Source organism: Podarcis pityusensis (assembly GCF_964106645.2).
Source record: "Podarcis pityusensis genome assembly, chromosome: 12".
NCBI classification, from domain to species: domain Eukaryota; kingdom Metazoa; phylum Chordata; class Lepidosauria; order Squamata; family Lacertidae; genus Podarcis; species Podarcis pityusensis.
Genome location: NC_138037.1, coordinates 13,103,832 through 13,126,653, shown reverse-complemented (window position 1 = coordinate 13,126,653; position 22,822 = coordinate 13,103,832). Strand labels below are relative to the sequence as shown.

General features: G+C 40.1%; 1 protein-coding gene across 1 annotated transcript in view; it reads left to right on the top strand.

Annotated features, from left to right (window-relative positions):
• Positions 1–22,822, top strand: part of LMBR1 (limb development membrane protein 1) — a 64,487-nt gene that overhangs the window by 16,353 nt on the left and 25,312 nt on the right. Inside the window, exons 2-5 of the mRNA XM_080974178.1 lie at positions 289–361; positions 3,482–3,521; positions 4,760–4,899; positions 14,502–14,605. Of these exons, the coding sequence (XP_080830304.1) occupies positions 289–361; positions 3,482–3,521; positions 4,760–4,899; positions 14,502–14,605 (357 nt within the window). The remainder of the gene's footprint in view (positions 1–288; positions 362–3,481; positions 3,522–4,759; positions 4,900–14,501; positions 14,606–22,822) is intronic.

Here is a 22,822-nt window from a genome sequence, read left to right as displayed (position 1 = left end):
TGATGGATTAATTCCTTTGCAATCTGGCCTTTTTAATATATCTTGACTAGTTAAGAAGATATAGTGGTGAATTTTCTTATGTGTGGCCCTTGCAGCAGTAAAATTGGTACTTTGGAAAAGCTACAAAAATAGCCAAAATAACATAAGCATTGCATATTAGTAATTATACTTTTGGTATAATGTTTTCTTTCTATTTATTATAGGTTGTGTCACTTTAGTATTTTTGAAAACTAAATTGCTGCTTGTTATATGATGTGAATCTCTTCACTCTGTAACTTTCTTTTTCAGATCTGCTTTCTTCTGTTTGCTATTCTCTATATTGTTTCCTACTTCATTATCAGAAGATACAAGAGGAAAGGAGGTAACTGTTTTTATAGTCATATGTAGACTGCAATCAAAATGGGAAATAGATGAGATGCTCTTGATGATATTGGGGCACAGTACCAAAAAGGTGTTTTGCGTGATGAGGGGAATGTTTGTGTTTGACCAGAGAGCCATACTATTTTACATTATCTCTTCGTTGTATTTGCCCAACCTTTATTTCTTTCAGTGTAAGTTTCCCAACTTGTTAGGACTTTAGCTCTTAACTTGTGCCTGTTTTCTTCATTTATAATTTTGCAAGTTGGTTAATAGAAGGTGAAGTTTATTTATTTAAATAATTTATATATTGCTTCTGATAAAAGAATTTCCAAGTGGTTTACCATCTAAAATTCCAATACTAAACTGTTAATATGTATAAGAACAAATAAGTACTAAACTATACATACAATCTTAAAAATAATCAACAATATAAGTAAGTAATGTAACAGCGCCGTATGTAAAATGGGCCAATAACCTAGTGGGGCAAAACCTGCCCAGGTAGATGTGTGTTAACAGTCTTGGAAAGCACCTTACTGCAATTGCCAGAAAGAAAGCTCATTGTCTGTGCCATGCTGCCACCTAGCTACCAAATGTCTACAGACTGCATGGTGGCAATCTTCTTCTTCTTTGGCGATCACTCGTAGCCGAATAAGATTGTCTTCTATAAACATGGTTTTAACAATGAGTCTACGTGCAATCTTATTAACAGTTGCATGACAGGGATCCTAGTGGTACAAGTAGCAGTATGGTTGCAGTCTAAATAAATATGGGTTCAGGATTGCTAATTTAGCTTACCATTACTATGTCAGTAAATGATATACTATTTAAGGGTTTGAGATTAAAGTTTAACTGGAGGGCTTATATTAACTTGTATTTTTAATGTAAGATCCACGTATTGATGGTCAGTATATCCAATATGTTATGGTTTACTATTACTGTTAGTACTATTTTCCCTGTTTTTCTTCTTTACTTTATTCCCCATCTTTTCATGATATTTTTCCCCAATTCCTTGTTAAATCTGCAAATTAAAAAATTAATAACACATAAACTTAACATCCAAATTTATTTGTACTCAGTTATGTTATTATAGACAAATTAATTGACGGCAAGACTATCCAAGGCTTCTGGCCATGATGGCTATGTTCTGCTTCCACTGTCAGAGGCATTATTCCACCAACTATCAGTTGCTTGGAATTGCAGGTGGGCAGAAGGCTGTTGCGCTCATGTCCAGCTTGCAGACTTCCCACAGGCATCTGGTTGGTCATTTCTTATCCGTCAAAAACTAAGTTATACTTGGGTAAGGGTAAGCTTCTAGTGGCTTGCACCATCAAGCCATCTTGACATTTTTCTTCACTTTCATCTCTAACATTGTGTATATTTATAAATGTAGCTTTAAGAAAATGAATTCCTTTAAACTTTGACATTTCTCTTTTTTATTTAAAAATTTATGAAATACAGTACTTTTATAAAGTACAAATATGAAGTATGATAAAAAAATATGAAGTTTGATTAAAAAAACCCTTGCATAATATTTTGATTACATTTTCATTTCTATTCTGACAATATTTTAATGGAGCTTTCTAAAGTTTCAAAATTCCAAAACTGTATTTTTCCTTTTTTCTCCTTAAACATGAAATTTTGCACTGATTTGTCAAATCATTTATATAAAATTTCTTAATACAAATCCTAATAACTAATACAGTTTCATATTGTCTTGCACCTTACAGTTGGAACTTTTCAAATTAAACCTCTTTTCAATCTGTTTCTCATTTCCTATCTACCCTGAGTTGTTTTATTTTGGGGTTGAGGGGTTGTTTCTTTTCTGTCAGTTAGGTCTGGAGGGCAGAACGAATTCTCCTCCTGGAAGATGAGGCAACAGTCTTAAGGAGGCAACAGTCTTGAAGACCCTGCCTATCAAGGCCAGAGGGGGGGAGTCATCCTATTCAGAGAATGTCTGCTAGTCCAGTCTGTAAATACAAATTCATGGTAGAACACAGAGGAAGCACAATTTCCATTTTCCATTTTCTTTAACATTGTTAAAGTAAAGCCAAAGTGCTAAGAAGTAAAGAAAGTGTGATAACAAATTAAGAATTGTACATACAGTCATACCTTGAAAAGTTGAACAGAATCTGTTCTGGAAGTCCTTTCGACTTCCGAAATGTTTGACTTCCGAAGTGCGGCTTCTGATTGGCTGCAGGACACTCCTGCAGCCGATCGGAAGCCACGGAAGCCCCATCGGATGTTCGGCTTCCAAAAGAACGTTTGAAAACCGGAACACTCACTTCTGGTTTTCGATCTTTAGGGAGCTGGAACATTCGACTCCCAAGGCGTTTGGGAGCCGAGGTATGACTGTATTCTAATTTCCCCCAAAATTCTGTTCACTCCCATCTACAAATAAACTTTTTACCTATGGTTTCAAAGTGCTTTGAGATTTCACTTCTCTTTATTAATGGAATTTATTAATGGAATTTTATTGTTGATGTTATGCTTTGCAGTGCCATGGTATTTTTTTCTTAATATTGGTGGTATATTAGTGTTTGCAAATAAAATAAGCATAAGATGGCCTCAGGACATTCTACCAAAGCAAGCAAGGGAGGAAACTTAAATCACTTGTGCTTCCTCTGTTGACATTTCTGGGTCTCATTTGAGGGTGAAGGGAGAGATGTTTGTTTTGTTTATGCACTGGATAACACGGACTGTGCATTTTGCCACCGAGATGTGTCTCTTGCCTATGTAAAAGTTAAAAACAGCCATAGAGGAAGCATGAGTGACTTCTTCACTTGCTGCCTCATTGACTGTCCAAAGGCAGTCAGTCAAGAACAATAGGTTTTGTAAACTGTGATGCAGACTCAAATGCTGAATTTGAGATTAGTGGAGGAAAAAAGCTTGTATATAGGAGCATTGTACTATGACAGTGCAAAGATTGGGCTATCTTGCTGTGTAGGCATCTGTCTTTAAGGCAAAGACTAGGGCAGTCTAAACAAGGGTTCACTGATTTGTAATCTGTGCATTTTGATCACTTTAACTTTTTTATATATATAAAAATGTTGGAAAAGTAGTAAAAAGCAGGCAACAATTGTCTTGGAAATAAAATATAATACAAATATGCATTATTTTTCAGATGAGCAAGAGGATGAAGATGCTATTGTCAATAGAATTTCGTATGTATATGTTTGTATGTATATGTATATCTTATTTAGGCTTTCATTACCTTTCTGGTGCTATGCAAATATAGGTCTGGCTTGTATATAACGCGAAACCCACAGACAATCAAATGAATCATGGATTGTTTTTCCAAAGTTTTATTTGTTTTCCAGCTGCTCTTGTCCCATGCTGTTGTAGTTTTTCTAGAGTTGGGTGGGCAAACAAACTGTGGTTAAAGAAGGATGCTGGGTTCACACGTAACATCAGGCCAATGTTTGGTGAACAAAAAACAAACCATGGTTTCAAATCACTGAACAAACCGTAGTTATGCTTCTGGTCAGGATTCTTACATAACACTAAGTCATGGTTTGAATTTATTTTAATAAACCATGGTTTAGTATAATGAATGAATGAGGCCAAATAAGTGTTTTTCTGTTGCAGAAGAAGAATACTCTTCTGATCTCCAAGCACAAAACTAAAATATATGCTGCTTGCATGGCTTTTTAGCTCTTAGTTTTTGACAATGGATACCGTGTTTATGAATCAAATAGCCCGATGAAAGCAAAAACTGAAAATAGAATCTGCATTCCCCGTGTTTAAATTTTCTTTAAAACTTAGGTGTCCCCTGAGAATTTTGACTTTTTGAATAGCTTTTATAAGAAACTCTTATAAATGTATCATTATCATAACTGGCTTTCCATATGACATGGGAGCTGCAATCTGACAATTCTCAGCCCAGAGCCTCCTTATGCATGCCAATCTAGTTGTGTTGTTCTTTGGATTGTGGCGTATGTGTGTTTTTCCCTTTTAGTATTCATCTGCAAATCAAAATTTGTTTGAATTTGTTCCCATGCAGAGCTTTTCATTACTTCAGCAGTACTAGACCTTTACAGCAGAGGGAGCACTTTCATTAACCTTGACAGATGTTTTGTTTTCTTTAACACATTCAGGAATAGTGTTTTGTGAGGTATAAGGAAAGATAAGGAAGTGAGAGGATGGTGTGCTAATTGAACTGCTTAGACGCCATTTTGGTATGTGTAAGCCATATATAAATTAATAATAATAGCAGCTAATATTTGATAGGTCTCCATTCTAATTTTTTTAAAAAGTAAACTTTGCATGTTGAATATTAGCTCTGGTGCCTGCAAAGCAGTGGCAGTTATGCATTGAAGCTCTTTTTAAGCTGTTTTCATTAACAGTTTGTGTCTGAACTGTTGTATTAGCAGTAACAATAATGCTTCTTTTTGATTTTCAGGCTATTCTTGAGTACATTTACTCTTGCAGTTTCAGCTGGTGCTGTCCTTCTTCTACCTTTCTCAATAATCAGCAATGAAATCCTGCTCTCTTTTCCACATAGCTACTATATTCAGTGGTTAAATGGATCCCTAATTCATGGTTTGTATTATATAATTTTAATATTGGTACTTGAATTTGAAACACAAAATTATCTTAAGTGTACCAGCTATGCATCAAATCAGAAGCATTAGGTACACAGATTACCTTAGGAAATATTTTCCATCCTAAGTAGGGGCATTCAGTAAACTGGGCAGGTAATCTTACCTGCTTTTCATCTTTAGAATGCTCTTTTTTCATAAGGGCTCTCCAAATCCTGAACTTGTGCATCTTCTGTGATTGATGCAAGATGCTTTTAGTCAAACTGGCTTTTGGTGGCAAGCGACATGGCACAATAATTAGCATTTTCTTTTCCACCCGGAGGTCTTGGGACAGGGTGACTGTAAGTCCAGTCAAAACAAAACAACACAAAACAAAACACAAAACAAAACACAAAACAAAACAAAACAAAACAAAACAAAACACAAACACAAACACAAACAGGACTTCCATTGGATAGATCAACTTAACTATTTTTCAGAAGGGGTTGAATGCTGTCTTTTAGACACTCCTCAATCTATACTAGATTTGTGGGATGTGCGGCATCCCCAATTAGTTGTCATTCTGGTTCTGTGTGGGAAGAATGAAACTTGGGAAGAGTGGCTGCTTTGTTTTCATTATAGAGTTTGTTTTTATGAGGTCAGAGATGTCCTGCTCTACTTCTGTCCAATATTCAGATTAGTATTCTGAACCACACAGAACTGGCGTTCCACAGGTGATAAACACAAGCAGTGTAACTGAGAGTCAGCACTGAACGGTGTGTGAATTGCAGTCTGATGACGGTCATACATTCAAACCCAGAGGTAACATGGTTCAAAGGCAGTCTAAAGTCAAAACAGAGGGAGGCCCAGCAAACAGCTAGGTAGACAAGGATAGCTGGTGCAAAGACTTGAGCCTTCAGAGTCCCGCCAGAGCACAGCTTCAGACCATCCATGTTGCCTGAGGAAAACATGTTTATTTGGGAAGATTAGCTTGTTCAGGAGTATTCTTTTACTCCTGAGGAGTTTTTGTTCTTCAGGAGTGTACTACGGTGTCGGGTGGCCGACGGAACTTGTAGTGTTGGGTGCCTGTGCTCCCTAGGCCGCTTGCCCCCCCAATTCTGTGAAGGGGCTTCATCTGTCTTGAGAAGGAAGTGGTTTATTGTGCCTTCTGAGGGCCCCAGATGCCCCTGCTTTGCCTCACAATTCATTGACAGGCTGCTCCTCCATGATGTTTGCCTCAGGGAGCTCCTGGTCATCCTCCAGCACGCCAATAGCAATAAGCTGCATATGAGAACCCACATATCCAACTGTACGATGAATTGATTTAAGGGGGCATGAGAAAAATGAAGATCATCAATGGTAACTCTGCTTTGAGTGACTGATGTGTGGGAATGTGTATATAAAGACTGCCATTCTTTTTGGTACTTCAGTTTGCAGTGCAGAAGCAAGTTTATTGGCTGTGCAAGACAGGAATTATTCCATTTCTTTGCCTTGAAAATGAGAAAGCTAGTGTGGTGTAGCAGTTGGATTAGGATTTGGGAAACTCAGGATCAAATCCCCACTTAGCTATGAAGCTCACTGAGTAGTGCTGGACCAGACACGGTCTCACTTGCCTTGTGGGGTGGTGGTGAGAAAAATACTTGTGTGCCACTTTGAGCTCCTTGAAGGCAAAATGAAATATAAATTGAATAAATAAATTAGTGACGTGTGAATAAAGGATCTGTGAAATAACGACCTTGAAATCACCATATTTTTTTGGTGGTGGGGGGAGTAATTGAACAGGTGGAGTATACTGCTTAGTCAGCAGCTTAGAATCTCAGTGTGATATTGGATGTCATATACGATGTTATACAATGGTACCTCGGTTTACGAACTTAATCTGTTCTGGAAGTCCGTTCTTAAACCAAAACTGTTCTTAAACCGAGGTGCGCTTTCCCTAATGAAGCCTCATGCCGCCGGTGCCCTTCCACTGTTCGGATTCCATTCTTAGACTGAGGTAAAGTTCTCAAACCAAGACACTATTTTCAGTTTTGCGGAGTTTGTAAACCAAATCGCTCTTAAACCGGACTGTTCTTAAACCGAGGTACCGCTGTATTAACTTTAGTTAGCTGCTGAATTTGTGTGCTTGGGGGTCCTCAGTCATTCTAATGAAGTTAAATTGTGGTATTTTTTTATTAAGCACTAGCATGGATTGTTTTAGATACTTAATATTTTTAATTCTTGCACTAGAATGTGTTACTTCCCTTGAGTCCTTCATAGAGAAATTGAATTAATAAAAATATATTTGTGTATCATCTGGTACTTGGGGGTCGCACATGGTAGTTTAAAACCAGAAGTTCCTACATGAAGTTTGTTTATCTTATTTTGCATAGTAATATCTGTAATCTACATGTAAGCATATAATTTTACAGTCTGTTCCTGTGGTAGATTCCTTTATAAAGGATGTGTAATTGAATTCAGAAATCTTTTGAAAACTTTGAAAATGCATTGTGCTTGATACAAACACCTAGGGAATGCCAGGTTTATTACACTTAGAATTGAAGACTTGGAAGGGACCCCAGTGATCACCCAGTCCAGCCCCCTGCAATGCAGGAATGTGCAGGTGGAACATATGGAAATTGAACACACAACACTGGCATTACGAGCACCACACTCGTAACCAACTGAGCTAACTGGAATAGGCTAGTGATTGTAGTTCCATTATTCATTTGTAATGATTCTCAAAGCCAAGGTAGATAACCTTTTAAAGTGAAAACAATAATTTTAAAGTATGTCTAACACCAGATAAATTTAGCTCAATTTCAAAACTCTTGAGATAGTGGAACTTATGACAAATGTGAGGTTGTTGTTATCTCATATGTGGCCAGCAGATGGGGATAGAATATAGTGAAAATTCCACATCCACACAATGCAGGAATCATAGAATCATAGAATCATAGAATCATAGAGTTGGAAGAGACCACAAGGGCCATCGAGTCCAACCCCCTGCCAAGCAGGAAACACCATCAGAGCACTTCTGACATACGGTTGTCAAGCCTCTGCTTAAAGACCTCCAAAGAAGGAGACTCCACCACACTCCTTGGCAGCAAATTCCACTGTCGAACAGCTCTTACTGTCAGGAAGTTCTTCCCAATGTTTAGGTGGAATCTACTTTCTTGTAGTTTGGATCCATTGCTCCGTGTCCGCTTCTCTGGAGCAGCAGAAAACAACCTTTCTCCCTCCTCTATGTGACATCCTTTTATATATTTGAACATGGCTATCATATCACCCCTTAACCTCCTCTTCTCCAGGCTAAACATGCCCAGCTCCCTTAGCCGTTCCTCATAAGGCATCGTTTCCAGGCCTTTGACCATTTTGGTTGCCCTCCTCTGGACACGTTCCAGTTTGTCAGTGTCCTTCTTGAACTGTGGTGCCCAGAACTGGACACGGTACTCCAGGTGAGGTCTGACCAGAGCAGAATACAGTGGCACTATTACTTCCCTTGATCTAGATGCTATACTCCTATTGATGCAGCCCAGAATTGCATTGGCTTTTTTAGCTGCCGCGTCACACTGTTGGCTCATGTCAGGTTTGTGGTCAACCAAGACTCCTAGATCCTTTTCACATGTACTGCTCTCAAGCCAGGTGTCCCCCATCTTGTATTTGTGCCTCTCATTTTTTTTGCCCAAGTGCAATACTTTACATTTCTCCCTGTTAAAATTCATCTTGTTTGTTTTTGCCCAGTTCTCTAATCTGTCAAGGTCATTTTGAAGTGTGATCCTGTCCCCTGGGGTGTTAGCCACCCCTCCCAGTTTGGTGTCATCTGCAAATTTGATCAGGATGCCCTTGAGTCCATCATCCAAGTCGTTGATAAATATGTTGAATAAGACCGGGCCCAAGGCAGAACCCTGTGGTACCCCACTAGTCACTCTTCTCCAGGATGAAGAGGAACAATTGATGAGCACCCTTTGGGTTCGGTCAGTCAGCCAGTTACAAATCCACTGAGTGGTAGCATAGTCAAGACCGCATTTTACCAGCTTCTTTACAAGAATATCATGGGGCACCTTGTCAAATGCCTTGCTGAGATCAAGGTAGGCTACATCCACTGCGTTCCCTTCATCTACCAGGCTTGTAATTCTGTCAAAAAACGAGATCAGGTTAGTCTGACATGACTTATTTTTCAGAAATCCATGCTGACTATTGGTGATCACAGCATTCCTTTCTAGGTGCTCACAGACTGTTTGCTTAATGATCTGCTCCAGAATCTTCCCTGGTATTGATGTCAGACTGACTGGGCGGTAATTATTTGGGTCCTCTCTTCTCCCCTTTTTGAAAATAGGGACAACATTTGCCCTCCTCCAGTCTGCCGGGACTTCACCTGTTCTCCAGGAATTCTCAAAGATGACTGCCAGTGGTTCTGAGATCACATCTGCCAGTTCTTTTAATACTCTTGGATGCAGTTCATCTGGCCCTGGAGACTTGAATACATCTAAACTAGCCAAGTATTCTTGTACTATCTCCTTAGTTATTCTGGGCTGTGTTTCCTCTGCTGAATCATTTGCTCCAAATTCTTCAGGTCGGGCATTGTTTTCTTTATCAGAGAAGACTGAGGCAAAGAAGGCATTGAGGAGTTCAGCCCTTTCTGTGTCCCCTGTTTGCATTTCACCATCTTCTCCTCTGAGTGACCCCACTGTTTCTTTGTTCTTCCTTTTGCTACGAACATACCCATAAAAGCCTTTTTTGTTGCTTTTAACCTCTCTAGCAAGCCTGAGTTCATTCTGTGCTTTAGCTTTTCTGACTTTGTGTCTACACGTGCTGGCTATTTGTTTGAATTCCTCTTTGGTGGTTTCCCCCCTCTTCCATTTTTTGTCCACATCCTTTTTTAATCCTAACTCAGTTAAAAGTTCTTTAGATAGCCACCCTGGCTTCTTTAGGCACCTTCCATGTTTCCGTCTCATTGGTATTGCCTGAAGTTGTGCTTTTACTATCTCCCTCTTAACAAACTCCCAGCCATCATGAACTCCCTTTCCTTTTAGTATTACTGTCCATGGGATCTCACCCAGCACTTCCCTAAGTTTTATGAAGTTGGCTTTCTTAAAGTCAAGAAATTGAGTCCTAGTATGCTTGGCTGCTCCTTTCCGCTGTATAGTAAACTTCAGAAGAGCATGATCACTCGCGCCTAATGATCCTTCCACTTCTACCCCACTAACCAGGTCATCAACATTGGTTAGGACCAGATCTAAAATGGCTGTTCCTCTTGTTGCTTCTCCCACTTTCTGGACAACGAAGTTGTCTGTAAGGTCAGTGAGGAATCTGTTTGACCTTATGCTCTTGGCTGAGTTTGACATCCAACAAATATCCGGGTAATTGAAGTCCCCCATTACTACTATCTCCCTTCCTTTTGCATGCTTGGCCATCTGTTCCAGGAAGGCATCATCTATGTCCTCCGTTTGGCTTGGGGATCTATAGTAAACTCCCACAATGAGGTCACTGTTATTCTTCTCTCCCTTAATTTTGACCCAAATGCTCTCACTTTGGCTTTGAGGTTCTAAATCTTGGATCTCTTCACAGGTATACACATCCCTGACATATAACGCCACTCCTCCTCCTTTCTTGTCTGGTCTGTTTCTCTGAAATAGATTGTATCCCTCCATTATTACATTCCAGTCGTGGGACTTATCCCACCAGGTTTCAGTGATGCCTATTATGTCATATTTAGTTTGCTGTACCAAGAGCTCAAGCTCCTCTTGTTTATTTCCCATGCTTTGCGCATTAGTGTACAGACATTGAAGTCCATTAATCATTCCCCCGTGACTCTTATTTAAGGATTTTTTCCTCCCACCACTAGGTCTGCGTGCTGTTTGCTCCATTTGGTCTATGACATTTGGATGATCATCTTCATCAGTTGATAGACTCCTACCTTCAGGAGCACTGTCTCCCTCCCCCACATTAGTCAATTTAAAGCCCTCCTGATGAGGTTTCTGAGATTTTTGGCAAAAACATTCCTCCCAACCGTTGTGAGGTGCAGCCCATCGCTTGCCAGAAGTCCATCTTCAAGAAACTGCAGTCCGTGATCTAAGAATCCAAACCGTTCCTGTTTACACCATTTGCGAAGCCAGCTGTTCACTTCCACTATTTTTCCCTCTCTCCCTGGGCCACGTCGTTCAACTGGGAGGACAGATGAGATGACAATTTGTGCATTTAATTGCTTCAATTTCCTGCCCAGAGCCTCGTAGTCTCTTTTGATCTTCTGGAGGCTATTGCTTGCAGTGTCATTGGTTCCCACATGAACCAAGAGGAAGGGGTATTTGTCAGTGGGTTTTATGATTCCTTGCAGTCGTTCAGTTACATCTTGGATCTTAGCCCCGGGGAGACAGCACACTTCCCGAGACATCTTGTCAGGCCCACAGATCACTGCTTCTGTTCCCCTCAGTAGGGAATCCCCTATCACCACTACAAGCCTCCTCTTAGGTTTGGTCGGGGTTCTTCCGTGAGCTGTCCGTTCCAAGGTCGCCTGCACATTCCCTGAGGACTGACTTTGCTGCTCGTCTTCATATACCTGATCGACTGTAATGAGGGAGAGATCCTCAAATGGAGTCTGCTCTTTGTCTTCCATGCTAGGGGAGAGGACCTCAAAGCGATTGTGTATTTCTAAACAATCAGAGTGAACCCTGGGCCTCCTACTTCTTTGAGTCACGTTTCTCCATATATCTGGCTCCTGTGTTGGTGAACTAGCCTCCTTCTCAGGGGAGTCCCCGTCTCCTCCTTGGTGGAGACGGTGTGCTCTGTTGCTTCCAAGAAGAGCTCCAGCTCTCTAATTCTTTGGAGCGTAGCTACACGTTTCTCCAGTTGCTGGACTTTGACTTCTAAGAGGGCAATCAACATGCAATTGCTGCAGGTAAAGCTGCCTGCAACCTTTGGCAAGATGGCAAACATTGCGCAGGAACCGCAGGCGACTGCAGCTGTTCCCTCACCCTCCATCTTGAGAACGTGTCGTTAGGAGTGGCTACAGCGGTCCTCCATCATAAAAACCGTGAAGACAGGACAAATAACTCCCCCCCCCAAAAAACCTAGGTCTCCCCCAACAAACGTTTGAGACTAGCTCCCCTAAATCTAAAAGATGCTGCCCTGCAAGCTCTGATAAGCTCCTTTCACAGCTAATCACCTGCCTCAACAGAAACCCTGCCCCCTCTGACCCTTGCACAGGGAGAGCAGCTAATCAGCCACAAAGAAACACACACACAAGAAAACCCTTTTTGCTCCTTCTTCAGCTGCTGCCCTACAAGCTCTGATCTTGCATTCTAGTCTACAAGTACTGTCGGCAAGGGTGAGGCTTTATCAGAAGTGGTAACATGCTTGCTTAATTGCAGTTTTCTTTCACTTAAATGCTTTAACATTTAGATTGTATCAGTTAAGCTGGCAAGGTTTGTGTGGGTTGCTCATAAAATCCTTCATACATTGTAGTTTGTCATCAGCCGCATTAATGCTTAGGGTGTGGTTGCTCACCCCATGTTTTGCGCACCCAGCCAGTTTACCCCCTCCCCAGACAACCTTTTGTTCCTCCTTTATGATATCCTCTCTTTGGGGGTTAAAAGAGTTACCGGCAGTAATAGGCCTATGCTTCTTCATACATATAAAAGCAGTTTTTGGCACACAAATATTTGTGGACAAAGTAAGTATAGGAGAACAATTAGGTGTGCATAGCAAAACATTCCAAACATATTTTCAGAGTGTAGTTTGATTCCCTGCCCCCCTTGACGAAGATCTTGCACAAGCTACTTGCCTCATAGGTTCTTCTAAAGAAAAGAGGACCAAACTTTGAAAGAATGAGGTTGAATTCTGTGTTCATAGAATCATAGAATCATAGAGTTGGAAGAGACCACAAGGGCCATCGAGTCCAACCCCCTGCCAAGCAGGAAACACCATCAGAGCACTCCTGACATATGGTTGTCAAGCCTCTGCTTAAAGACCTCCAAAGAAGGAGACTCCACCACACTCCTTGGCAGCAAATTCCACTGTCGAACAGCTCTTACTGTCAGGAAGTTCTTCCCAATGTTTAGGTGGAATCTTCTTTCTTGTAGTTTGGATCCATTGCACTGCCTGCAGTAATTTTTAGAGAGCTAGACAACATGTGGCGTGTAACTGAGCCACTTCAGATGCCAATCTATTTATTTATTTATTTATTTATTTATTTATTTATTTATTTAATATACAGTCCTTCATCCAAAGATCACAGGGCAGTGCACAACATAAACAGACAAAACGAAAACACGAAATGGATTGCATAATAACAAAAGAAATCACCCCGTAAAAACACATTTTAAAGGCCCTAGATTGCTTAATCTGCCAAAGGCCAGGTCTTATAGGAACATTTTTGTGCAGTGCCTAAAGATATGTCATGAAGGCACCAGGTGAGGCAGAGCCTCCCTGGGGAGAGACCATTCCACAAATGGGGAGCCGCTGCAGAAAAGGGCCGTTCTCATGTTGCCACCCTGCAGTCCTCTCTCGGAAGGGGGCACATGAAGAAGGACCTCACATGATGATTGCAGGGTCTGGGGCAGTTCATATGAGGGGAGGCAGTCCTTGAGGTATTGTGGTCCTAAGCCGTTAAAAGCGCTATAGGTCAAAACCAGCACTTTGAATTGGGTCTGATTGGCAGCCAGTGCAGCTGGGCCAGGATCAGAGGTCAAGGAAACTTAACAGGGACATATTTCCCCATCTCTCCTCATGACAGAGGCTATCATACAAGCAGTTTCTGTGCCAAAACCAGGCCAAAACCCTGATTGAAATGGATCCAGAAAATTGGTTTCCTCCAAGAAGAGGAATCTAGTTTTCAAACTAAGTACAGTGGTACCTCAAGTTACAAACGCCTCAGGTTACAAACGCTTCAGGTTACAAACTCAGCTAACCTGGAAGAGTTACCTTGAGCTGAGAACTTTGCCCCAGGATGAGAACGGAAATTGTGTGCCAGTGGCGCAGCAGCAGCAAGAGGCCCCATTAGCAAAAGCACGCCTCTAGTTAAGAACAGTTTCAGGTTAAGAACGGACCTCCAGAACAAATTAAGTTGGTAACGAGAAGTACCACTGTACTTCAGAGTAGTGAAAGTGTCAGTGAGCATTATATTTGGGTTCTGCGGTTAACACTGGAAGGTAATAACTAAGTGATATAGTGGTCTTTCATAAGCATAGGAGAATAAAGTTCAGCAGTGAGCTGAATTGTGGACAAACACTTTTGGTATGAATAAATTTCACAGAACCAACATGTTTATTCCAAAGATTTCACAAACATGGCCTTTTCCCTTACCATTTTGCTCATTTTGGCTGACTCTGGGTAGCTGCTTTGGCATACTGTATTTTTTTTAAAAAAACAGGATATCTGTGCAGTATAGCCAGCCAGGGATGCCCTCTTTTACATGTCTCCCAAATTTACAGCTCGGGGAAGGGGTTTTGCAGGATAATACCCCCCCTTTTTGCTAATTTCCCCACCCCCTTTCAGCTATAGTAAACTTGAAATCATTAGAAATAACTGAGCATGTTTCTTCACTTCCGTGAGGGTGTTGTGGAATAAATGATAGAACTCATTTGTGTTATACTTTAAAGGTTCTGCAGTTTTCACAAGTAACACATACATTTTGTTTTTCTCTAGGCTTATGGAATCTTGTTTCTCTCTTTTCCAACCTTTGTTTGTTTGTACTGATGCCCTTTGCTTTCTTCTTTCTGGAGTCGGAAGGCTTTGCTGGCTTAAAAAAGGTGCGTGGGTATTCAATATATGTGAATGTGATGGTTAAAATACTGTGAGCAGCCAGCAATGCTATATAAACAAAACTAATGGCCAGCTTTTAGAATCTATGCTAAAACAAATTGATGTGTGTTAAATGATGATAGTAATTGGTGTTGGCAATAATTATTTATAAACCTGAGTAATAGGAACTTAAAAATATATTATAGTAGCAACAAAACTCTTGGCTGGTCTGCATTCAGGCTAGTCCTCTTAATATATTAGGTTTGATAACCTTGCTATTACAATAAAACAAATAACACAGTACACAAATAATATTTTTGAAGGAGTATAACAGGTGAGTGAGTGAGAGATTTAATGAAGGAAATTTATATCTGAAATACGTTATGAATCTATGAAATATATTACAGTAAAATTATATATGAATTAGCATTAATAATTTAAACACGGTTTATTAAATAACAAGAATATTCAGTGTTGAATGTGACTTAACCTGAATAGTTAACTTTGTGGCATGCTTGTGATTGACACAAGGGACTACTACAAAATAATGAAGCTTAAGTTTCAGGGCCCAGAAGCGACCTTAGTCCCATTGCTTTACAATTTTGGGTCTAGTAGACCCAAATTGAGTCACGCGACTTAAATTGATTAATTTTTGGTTGTATATATTTCAACAATCCCAAAGTTTGAGAGTCAGTAGCACAGATGCTGTAACGGTACAGTGATCTGTTGTGGAACAACCCCACTGAAGAAAATAACAGTGGTTACCCAGACATTGCTGGTTGCAAATGGTCCTCCATAACTGTTGAAGCTTCAGGGCCACAAAAAGACAGGTCCACCATTGGGCTGACACTTAAAAAATTGAGTAATATTTTGCACCAGGCTCACTGTGACAGCACTCTGGGCCTTCCCTTCAAAACACACTTCAGACACCCCTATTTACAAGTCCTGGTTGCAAGCTCCCAGAGACTGCAATCAGCTAAATAGAACAGCTGCTGACTGCTAACTCCTCCCATTGTTTGGTATGGTCTCCTTCTTAGTCTTAGTTTCCTTCTGCAGGTTATCCTCCATCTCTGCCATCTGAATTAACCCTTTCCTCTTCATGTGGAGTCCCCATAGATACAATCTAGAAGTCTCCTTCGTATTCCTGTTCAGACAGATTTATATTTTGAAGCCCAGATAGGACAAAATGCATATGACAGCTTATGAGCATGAAAACAGTTCAGATATCCCAGTGATCCTGGAATCTGCTAGTCAGGCCATTGGTCGATCTCGGTCAGTACTGTCAACATGTCTGACTGCGGCTCTCCAGGTTTTTAGACAGGAGTCTTTCTCACCTGTACCTGGAAATAACATGAATTGAACCTGGGGCCTTCATCATGCAAAACAGATGTTCTACCATTGTGCTGTCACCCTTCACTGAATATCTGATACCTACATTGCTTCACAGGTGGTGGTGTATGAAAATGTACATACCATGCTTGCAGAGGAATTTTTGTATCTGTTGTGTGTGTGTGTTTATGAAACTTTCTTACACACACAATCATACTCCTCAATAAATGAAATGGAAATAGGTTTTTCCAAAATAATGAATTTGTTTTTTACTATATTAAAAATGTAAATAAATTAGAGATTTTAAAAAAAAATCTGTATAAACGTGCTTCTGGATAAATTGATTAAATGTAGCAGCCTGAATATAAACAATTAAAACTCTTCACTTTTTCCTTGTATCTATTTACACCTTCCTTTAAAATGGCAAATTTCAGGGAGCAAGATTAGGTGCTCCCAAACCATTTGTTAATGGAAGTAGGTGCAAGTTTCTATGAGAATGTAAGTGATGAAGTGAGTGAATTCTGAACTATCTGATTCAAAGCATGTGAATTGATGTTTGATATTACTTTATGGTGAGTATATTTATAGCATTTGAAAAGCCATTTATCCTTCCCCCCAACAAGTCTTGGGGTTCTCCGATTAGGTAGGACTACAATCTGTATCTGATATCTGAGGCCTCCACAGATGTAATAATACCAATCCCCTAATCATCATTATGGAGCTGGGATCCAGCTAAGGAATGTGCATTTTCTTTAGAAACACATACTCTCTCCCCTCAGTCCCTGCTTCTTTTGACATGATTGTTGTTATCTCTGTGCTGATTCTGGAAACAAGTCTTGGATAGTGTTCACCATGGCTTTGTCTCTGGACCATAGCTATACTGCCTTTGTTTAAGGCTGATGGGAATATGTAATTCTGTTACCTTTTCCTAACCCTATTATTACTATTACTGTTTATCTGAAGATGTGTGCATGCACACGAAAGCTTATACCCAGAACAAGCTTAGTTGGTCTCTAAGGTGCCATTGGACATTTTTAATATATATTTTGACCGCGTCAAACCAACACGGCTACCTTCCTGAACCTATTACTACAGTTAAGGAATAGACAGTGTTAAATTTGCAGTTATGAAAGAAAGTCTTCTGACTCTTTTTGGGTACCGGCTGATGGCTTGACGGCTAGAACTTAACCCCCTACCCAGGGTAATATATTGTATAATAAATTATGATATATTTTGATAATGAAAAGTAGGCCTTAGTAATGTTTATAACAACTAGACTAAAATTTTCTGTTTGTTTAAAAAAGATAAATCCTCATCACTACCACCCTTTGCTGCTTGCAAATTTATTGTGAGTTATTCTGTTCTAATTGATGGCATTCATTCTCTATGGCATATGGTTTCTCTGGAAGGCTCCCATTGATTCCCTTGGGCAAAAGTTGTTTTTTTTAAACCACTTCCATATTACACAGAGATACAGATACGGAAATTGGCCACTCACCACGGATGGATGCAGTGTTCTGAAAATCAAACTAAACACGATTCTCTGTCTAGGGTTTTAATTAAACCATTCTGTTAATTCAGACAGGATATTTTAGGCCTAAGGGGATTAACTCACTGCTTTTTAAAAGGGGCTTAAATGGCCTTTTCCCTTAGTCCACTGTTACATTTTTTTATTGGGTCTGCAGTTTTCTCCATATTCTTTAAATTGTAAATCTAGATAGATCCGTCTTCACTCTGAAAGCTGGTTTTCAGTACTTACATCCTTGTTAAATGTCTTGGAGTTCATTATTGCCTTGATAGTAAACAAACATAATTGTTTTAGTTACCCAAATTATTTCACCTAGGCTTACTTTTAGAATCTACTTTTTCACTTATTCACTCATTGCGATACACAAAGCATTAAAAGCACATAAGAAAGGCAATGTAATTAATTTCCTATATTTTAATTCTTGATTTATATTTTACCCAAGGAGATTTTGTTCATCTGCTGCTGGACTTTTTCTTGTTGTTAATATGCAGCTGGTGCTTCAGCTGGTTTTTTTTGGGAATAATTTACCTATCATGTGAATTGGCAGCTTCTCTGTGTCATTGTGTTAGAGCCAAGCTACACTTTCCTATGTGGAAGGTGTCTTCTGCTTGTGAAAGGACTATTTTATGCCATGCACTTGAGCACTGTGTCAGAAAAATGTAGCTAAATCAAGGATGTTCTTCTGCTTCTGCAAGCAGAAGCATGAGAATTGCTATAGTGCTGTGTGATGGTTTAAGGAAGCTCTTCTGCAGGCATTTCCAAAACAGCAATGGGAGTGTCCTCCTTTCCCCTCATGGCTCTTTGGAGCTAGTGTGGTGTAGTGGTTAGAATGTCAGATTAGGGAGAATGTCAGACTAGGGAGACAAGGGTTCAAATCCCCACTTGACCGAGAAGCTCAGCGAGTGACATTGGGCCAGTCACAGTCTCTCAGCCTAACTTACTTCACAGGATTGTTGTGAGGATAAAATGGAGTGGGGAGAACTATTACACCACCTTGAGATATAAATGTAATAGGGACGCAGGTGGTGCTGTGGTCTAAACCACTGATCCTCTTGGGCTTGCCAGTTGTAAGGTTGGCAGTTTGAATCCGCACATGACAGGGTGAGCTCCCATGGCTTTGTCCCAGCTCCTGCCAACCTAGCAGTTTGGAAGCATACCAGCGTCAGTAGATAAATAGGTACTGCTGCAGTGGGAAGGTAAATGGCATTTCTGTGTGATCTGGCACTCGTCACGGTGTTCCGTGTGCCAGAAGTGGTTTAGTCATGCTGGCCACATGACCTGGAAAAACTGTCTGCGGACGTAGGCCAGCTCTCTCGGTCTGAAGCAAGATGAGCGCCGTGCCCCAAGGTCAAATTCAACTGGACTTAACCATCTAGGGATCTTTTACCTTTACCTATAAATGTAATAATACATACATGCATGCATAAACAAAACAAAACAAAACAAAACAAAACAAAACAAAACAAAACAAAACAACATTGCCTTCTGAGCCTGTGATCCAAAGAACTGTGGAATTAGTTCTTGATAACAAGGACCTGTAGACATGTTCTTTTCAAGATAGCACCCCCCACCCACGAACACAAAAACTCCTGAGTTTTTAAAACAGTTTGTGACAAGTTTATCAGCAACAAAATATTGCAGTATATCTTCTAGAATACTATAACTTGTAAGGAGTTTACAAGTGGTCTTCCTCTGATGCGGCATTCGGCTGCACAGTTTCGCATCAGGTGCTTTGATCACTAGCACTGCAATTGGGACCCGTCCAGTTGGGAACCATTGTGGTATGTCCCAAGCGAGTTAACCCCTTGTCAACTTACAGAAATGGGAAGATAGGTGACGAGGGTTTAACTAGGGCCCTCTCCTCTTGGGTGTGCAGTTCAGTTTTCTGTTAAAAATATGTGTTCATTATTTACTTCTACATTTTTCTATGTATCCTTGTTTTGATCTGGGGTGGGAGGTATACAATTCTGCTTAGATGTTTTACAGAAGGACATAGTTAACACCTGCTATAGCTTGGCGAGTCTGAAAAACTGATCAGAGCGAGCTGACATCTCAGAAATCATTGCTCCTGCCTACAGCATGTGATCAGAATAGAATAGAATAGGCTTCCCCCTCTGAATTAAAAAAAAAAGTTTTAGACTTCTAAGTTGCTTGAAGTTCACCCAATTAAGCTGATCTCTCCCTCTTGTTTCTCAGTAACCTCATTTTGGTTTGATTGTATTGCCCTGAGTTTGCTATTATAGGGTATACGGCATGGGGATGCAGGTTGTTGGAAAGGAAAGTACCGTATTTTTTGCTCTATAAGACTCACTTTTTCCCTCCTAAAAGGTAAGGGGAAATGTGTGTCCATCTTATGGAGCGAATGCAGGCTGTGCAGCTATCCCAGAAGCCAGAACAGCAAGAGGGATCGCTGCTTTCACTGCGTAACGATCCCTCTTGCTGTTCTGGCTTCTGAGATTCAGAATTTTTTTTTTTCTTGTTTTCCTCCTCCAAAAACTAGGTGCATCTTGTGGTCTGGTGCATCTTATAGAGCGAAAAATACAGTAATTCTTAAATTTCCATGTTCCATGATAAACCTTTTGCATTGGCTTAAGGAGCGATTTGGATTTCGGCCTATATGTTGAAATCTCAGCTGTCAGTGTATGTATGTATTTTATTAAATTTCTATTTCTCCTTTCCTCCCAAAGGAACCCAGGGGAGCAGTGTACACAATGTGTACACAAAGGCCATAAGTTCAATTTGTGTTTATTCTCAATTGAAAGATAAATGCTGTTTATATGTGTTCATAACCTAGCTATAGTGATGCTTCTTGACATATCATCAAATGCATTATCATAGCAAGAAGTGCTTCTGAAGGGGCATCATTTGTATTTTACTGAAATGCGAAATTTGAAACATGAATAAAAAACACACACCAGAGCATACTTTCACCTTGGGTTTTTGTGTGTGTGTTTTTTTTGCCCTTGAAGTTATGGCATAAAATTTACCATGAGCGACAGCAACATCCTGACCAATTATGCAAAGTATCCAGACATCTTCATGTTTGAAACACAGCACAAAAAGTCTGTGGATTAAGAAGTTAACTCTGAGAACATCAAAAGAGAGTGCTTGATAATAAAAGCAAATGGTAGAAAATTTTGAGGTAACTTCCTTGCTTAATTAATTAGGTAGGCCAGGTGGAAGTGAAGAGGCCAGTGTTGGTGCTCAGAATATCTATAAAGCTGAGCAACATGACAGCACAATAGAGGAGGAACAAAGATTGTTTTAATATACTTCTATCCTGTGTCACAGTTTGAAATTGTCCTGGTTTATGTCCCTTTTGGCAAACTTACATAAAAGTGACCCTGTACTGTATTTTATGACCAGATGACTTTCCCCCCCTCAGTGGCTAATTTGTATCAGGCCCCCAATGTTAAAGAGACAGAGAAATGAGTAGGAAGTCTAAGCCAGTATGTCTCAAGGACGCTTCATTGCGTTCTTTCATTATTTTTGCTCGTTTTTTTGCCACTGATCATCCATAAATTGTTGGAAATAAGTGATTAAGGAAGTGCTGCTTAGTGTTAGTGGCACATGGATGTTCTTGGTGAGCCGTTTTTTTTTGTGGGTGAAAGGAAATCAAGCACTGCGAAAAACAAAAAGGAAGGCTCCTGCTGGGAACCTTTCAAGGAAATTTAACTTGCATAATGTTTTGATCTTGGTGTTTGTTACAAAAAATAGAGCAATATTTCACCAGCTGTTGTGTGTCAAGTAGTAACCCCATCACCACTTCCACCTCTCCCTCTCTAGCATAGAACAGTTGTAATAAGAAAACTGTTTAAAAATAAAACAGGCTTAGCCTTATTTTTTGTAGAGATATGAGTGAGAGACCACTGCCCAAAAGACTTTATTTATGACAGCTCAGTGCTTCAAGTTATGTTAAGCATTTCTGTAGTTCTTCAAAATCGTTTCCTAAATTTTCAGCAGTGAGAAACAATTTGCAACAAGAGACTGCATGGCACTGTACAGATAATACGCAGGGGGGAAAATCTATAAAACTTCAGTTAAATAATTTACACCTTTGTGGTGATTTTAGGTCCTATATGTTTTTTAAACAGAAAAAAAGCAAATTAGTGCTGGCTATTTAACATAGATGACTGATACGTTGTGACTCCTTAGTTCAGAGGATCATTCCTGATAGATTTTGGAGTTCATAAACTACGTTATTTGAAATTTCAGCATTGCCAAGAATAGTAGGTTTAGAAATTGATGGAGCAGCTTTACATACAGGTTTAATGTTTGATTTTTTGGCAGAGAATCTTATTTGGCATCATCTTTGAATATTGTTTAGTACAAATGCTTTAGATCTTGGCTTTCTTGCCAGGTATCTTAACAGACTTTTACATGTTTTAAGAAGTAAGTGCAGAATTATCTTAACTGTGATGGAATATTTGTAGGGCATCACTTAGCGGATTTGTTGTTAAAAACATTTTGTTCCTCTAAAAAATTCTGGAATAACTTTAATCCCTTTTCTTTCTTGGTAATACTATTAAAGACGAGGGCAGCTTTTCACTGGGGAATCATCTCTTGATTAAACTCTTGCCTTTTTCCCAAACAGGGTTTTCTGTATAGCTTCCCAGAAAAATTGTTAATGAGAAGAGAGTTCCTTTATATGACAGAAGCCCACTCTATGCCTGCTTAAATATCTGAAGTTTGGGATAAGCACAAGCTACTGTGAATATTGGCTTTCCAAACAGAATAATGGAATGTGGTTAGGAGTGTGTGTTTATTTGGCATTTACTCTCATATTTATTTGTCTATAAAAATAATTCATCACAGACTGAAATTATAGCGCTCTGATCTCAGCGAAATGTTTACTGGTATGCAGCTGAATTGTGCTGCACTATATTACACCCCATTTACTTTTTCATTACCAGAACTAGAAGCAAAAGTTGTTTAACCAGTGACATCAAAGGCTATCCAATGTTTTGACATGTGCTAAAATCTTAAGTTAATATTTTATCTAAAATTCATTTAAAACATACCGTATTTTTCGCCCTATAGGACGCACTTTTTCCCCTCCAAAAATGAAGGGGAAATGTGTGTGCATCCTATGGGGCGAATGCAGGCTTTCGCTGAAGCCTGGAAAGCGAGAGGGGTCGGTGCGCACTGACCCCTCTCGCTCTCCAGGCTTCAGGAAGCTCTGTGCAACCCTTGGGAGACCGGCACGACTTCGTGCTGGTCTCCCAAGGGTTGTGCAGAGCTGCCTGCATCTGGAAGCCTGGGGCGCGCTGAAGAGCGCGCCCAGGCTTCGCGCAGCTCTCCGCAACCCTAGGGAGCCCGGCGCGTCTTCCCGCTGGGCTCCCTAGGCTTGCGGATAGCAGCCTCTTCT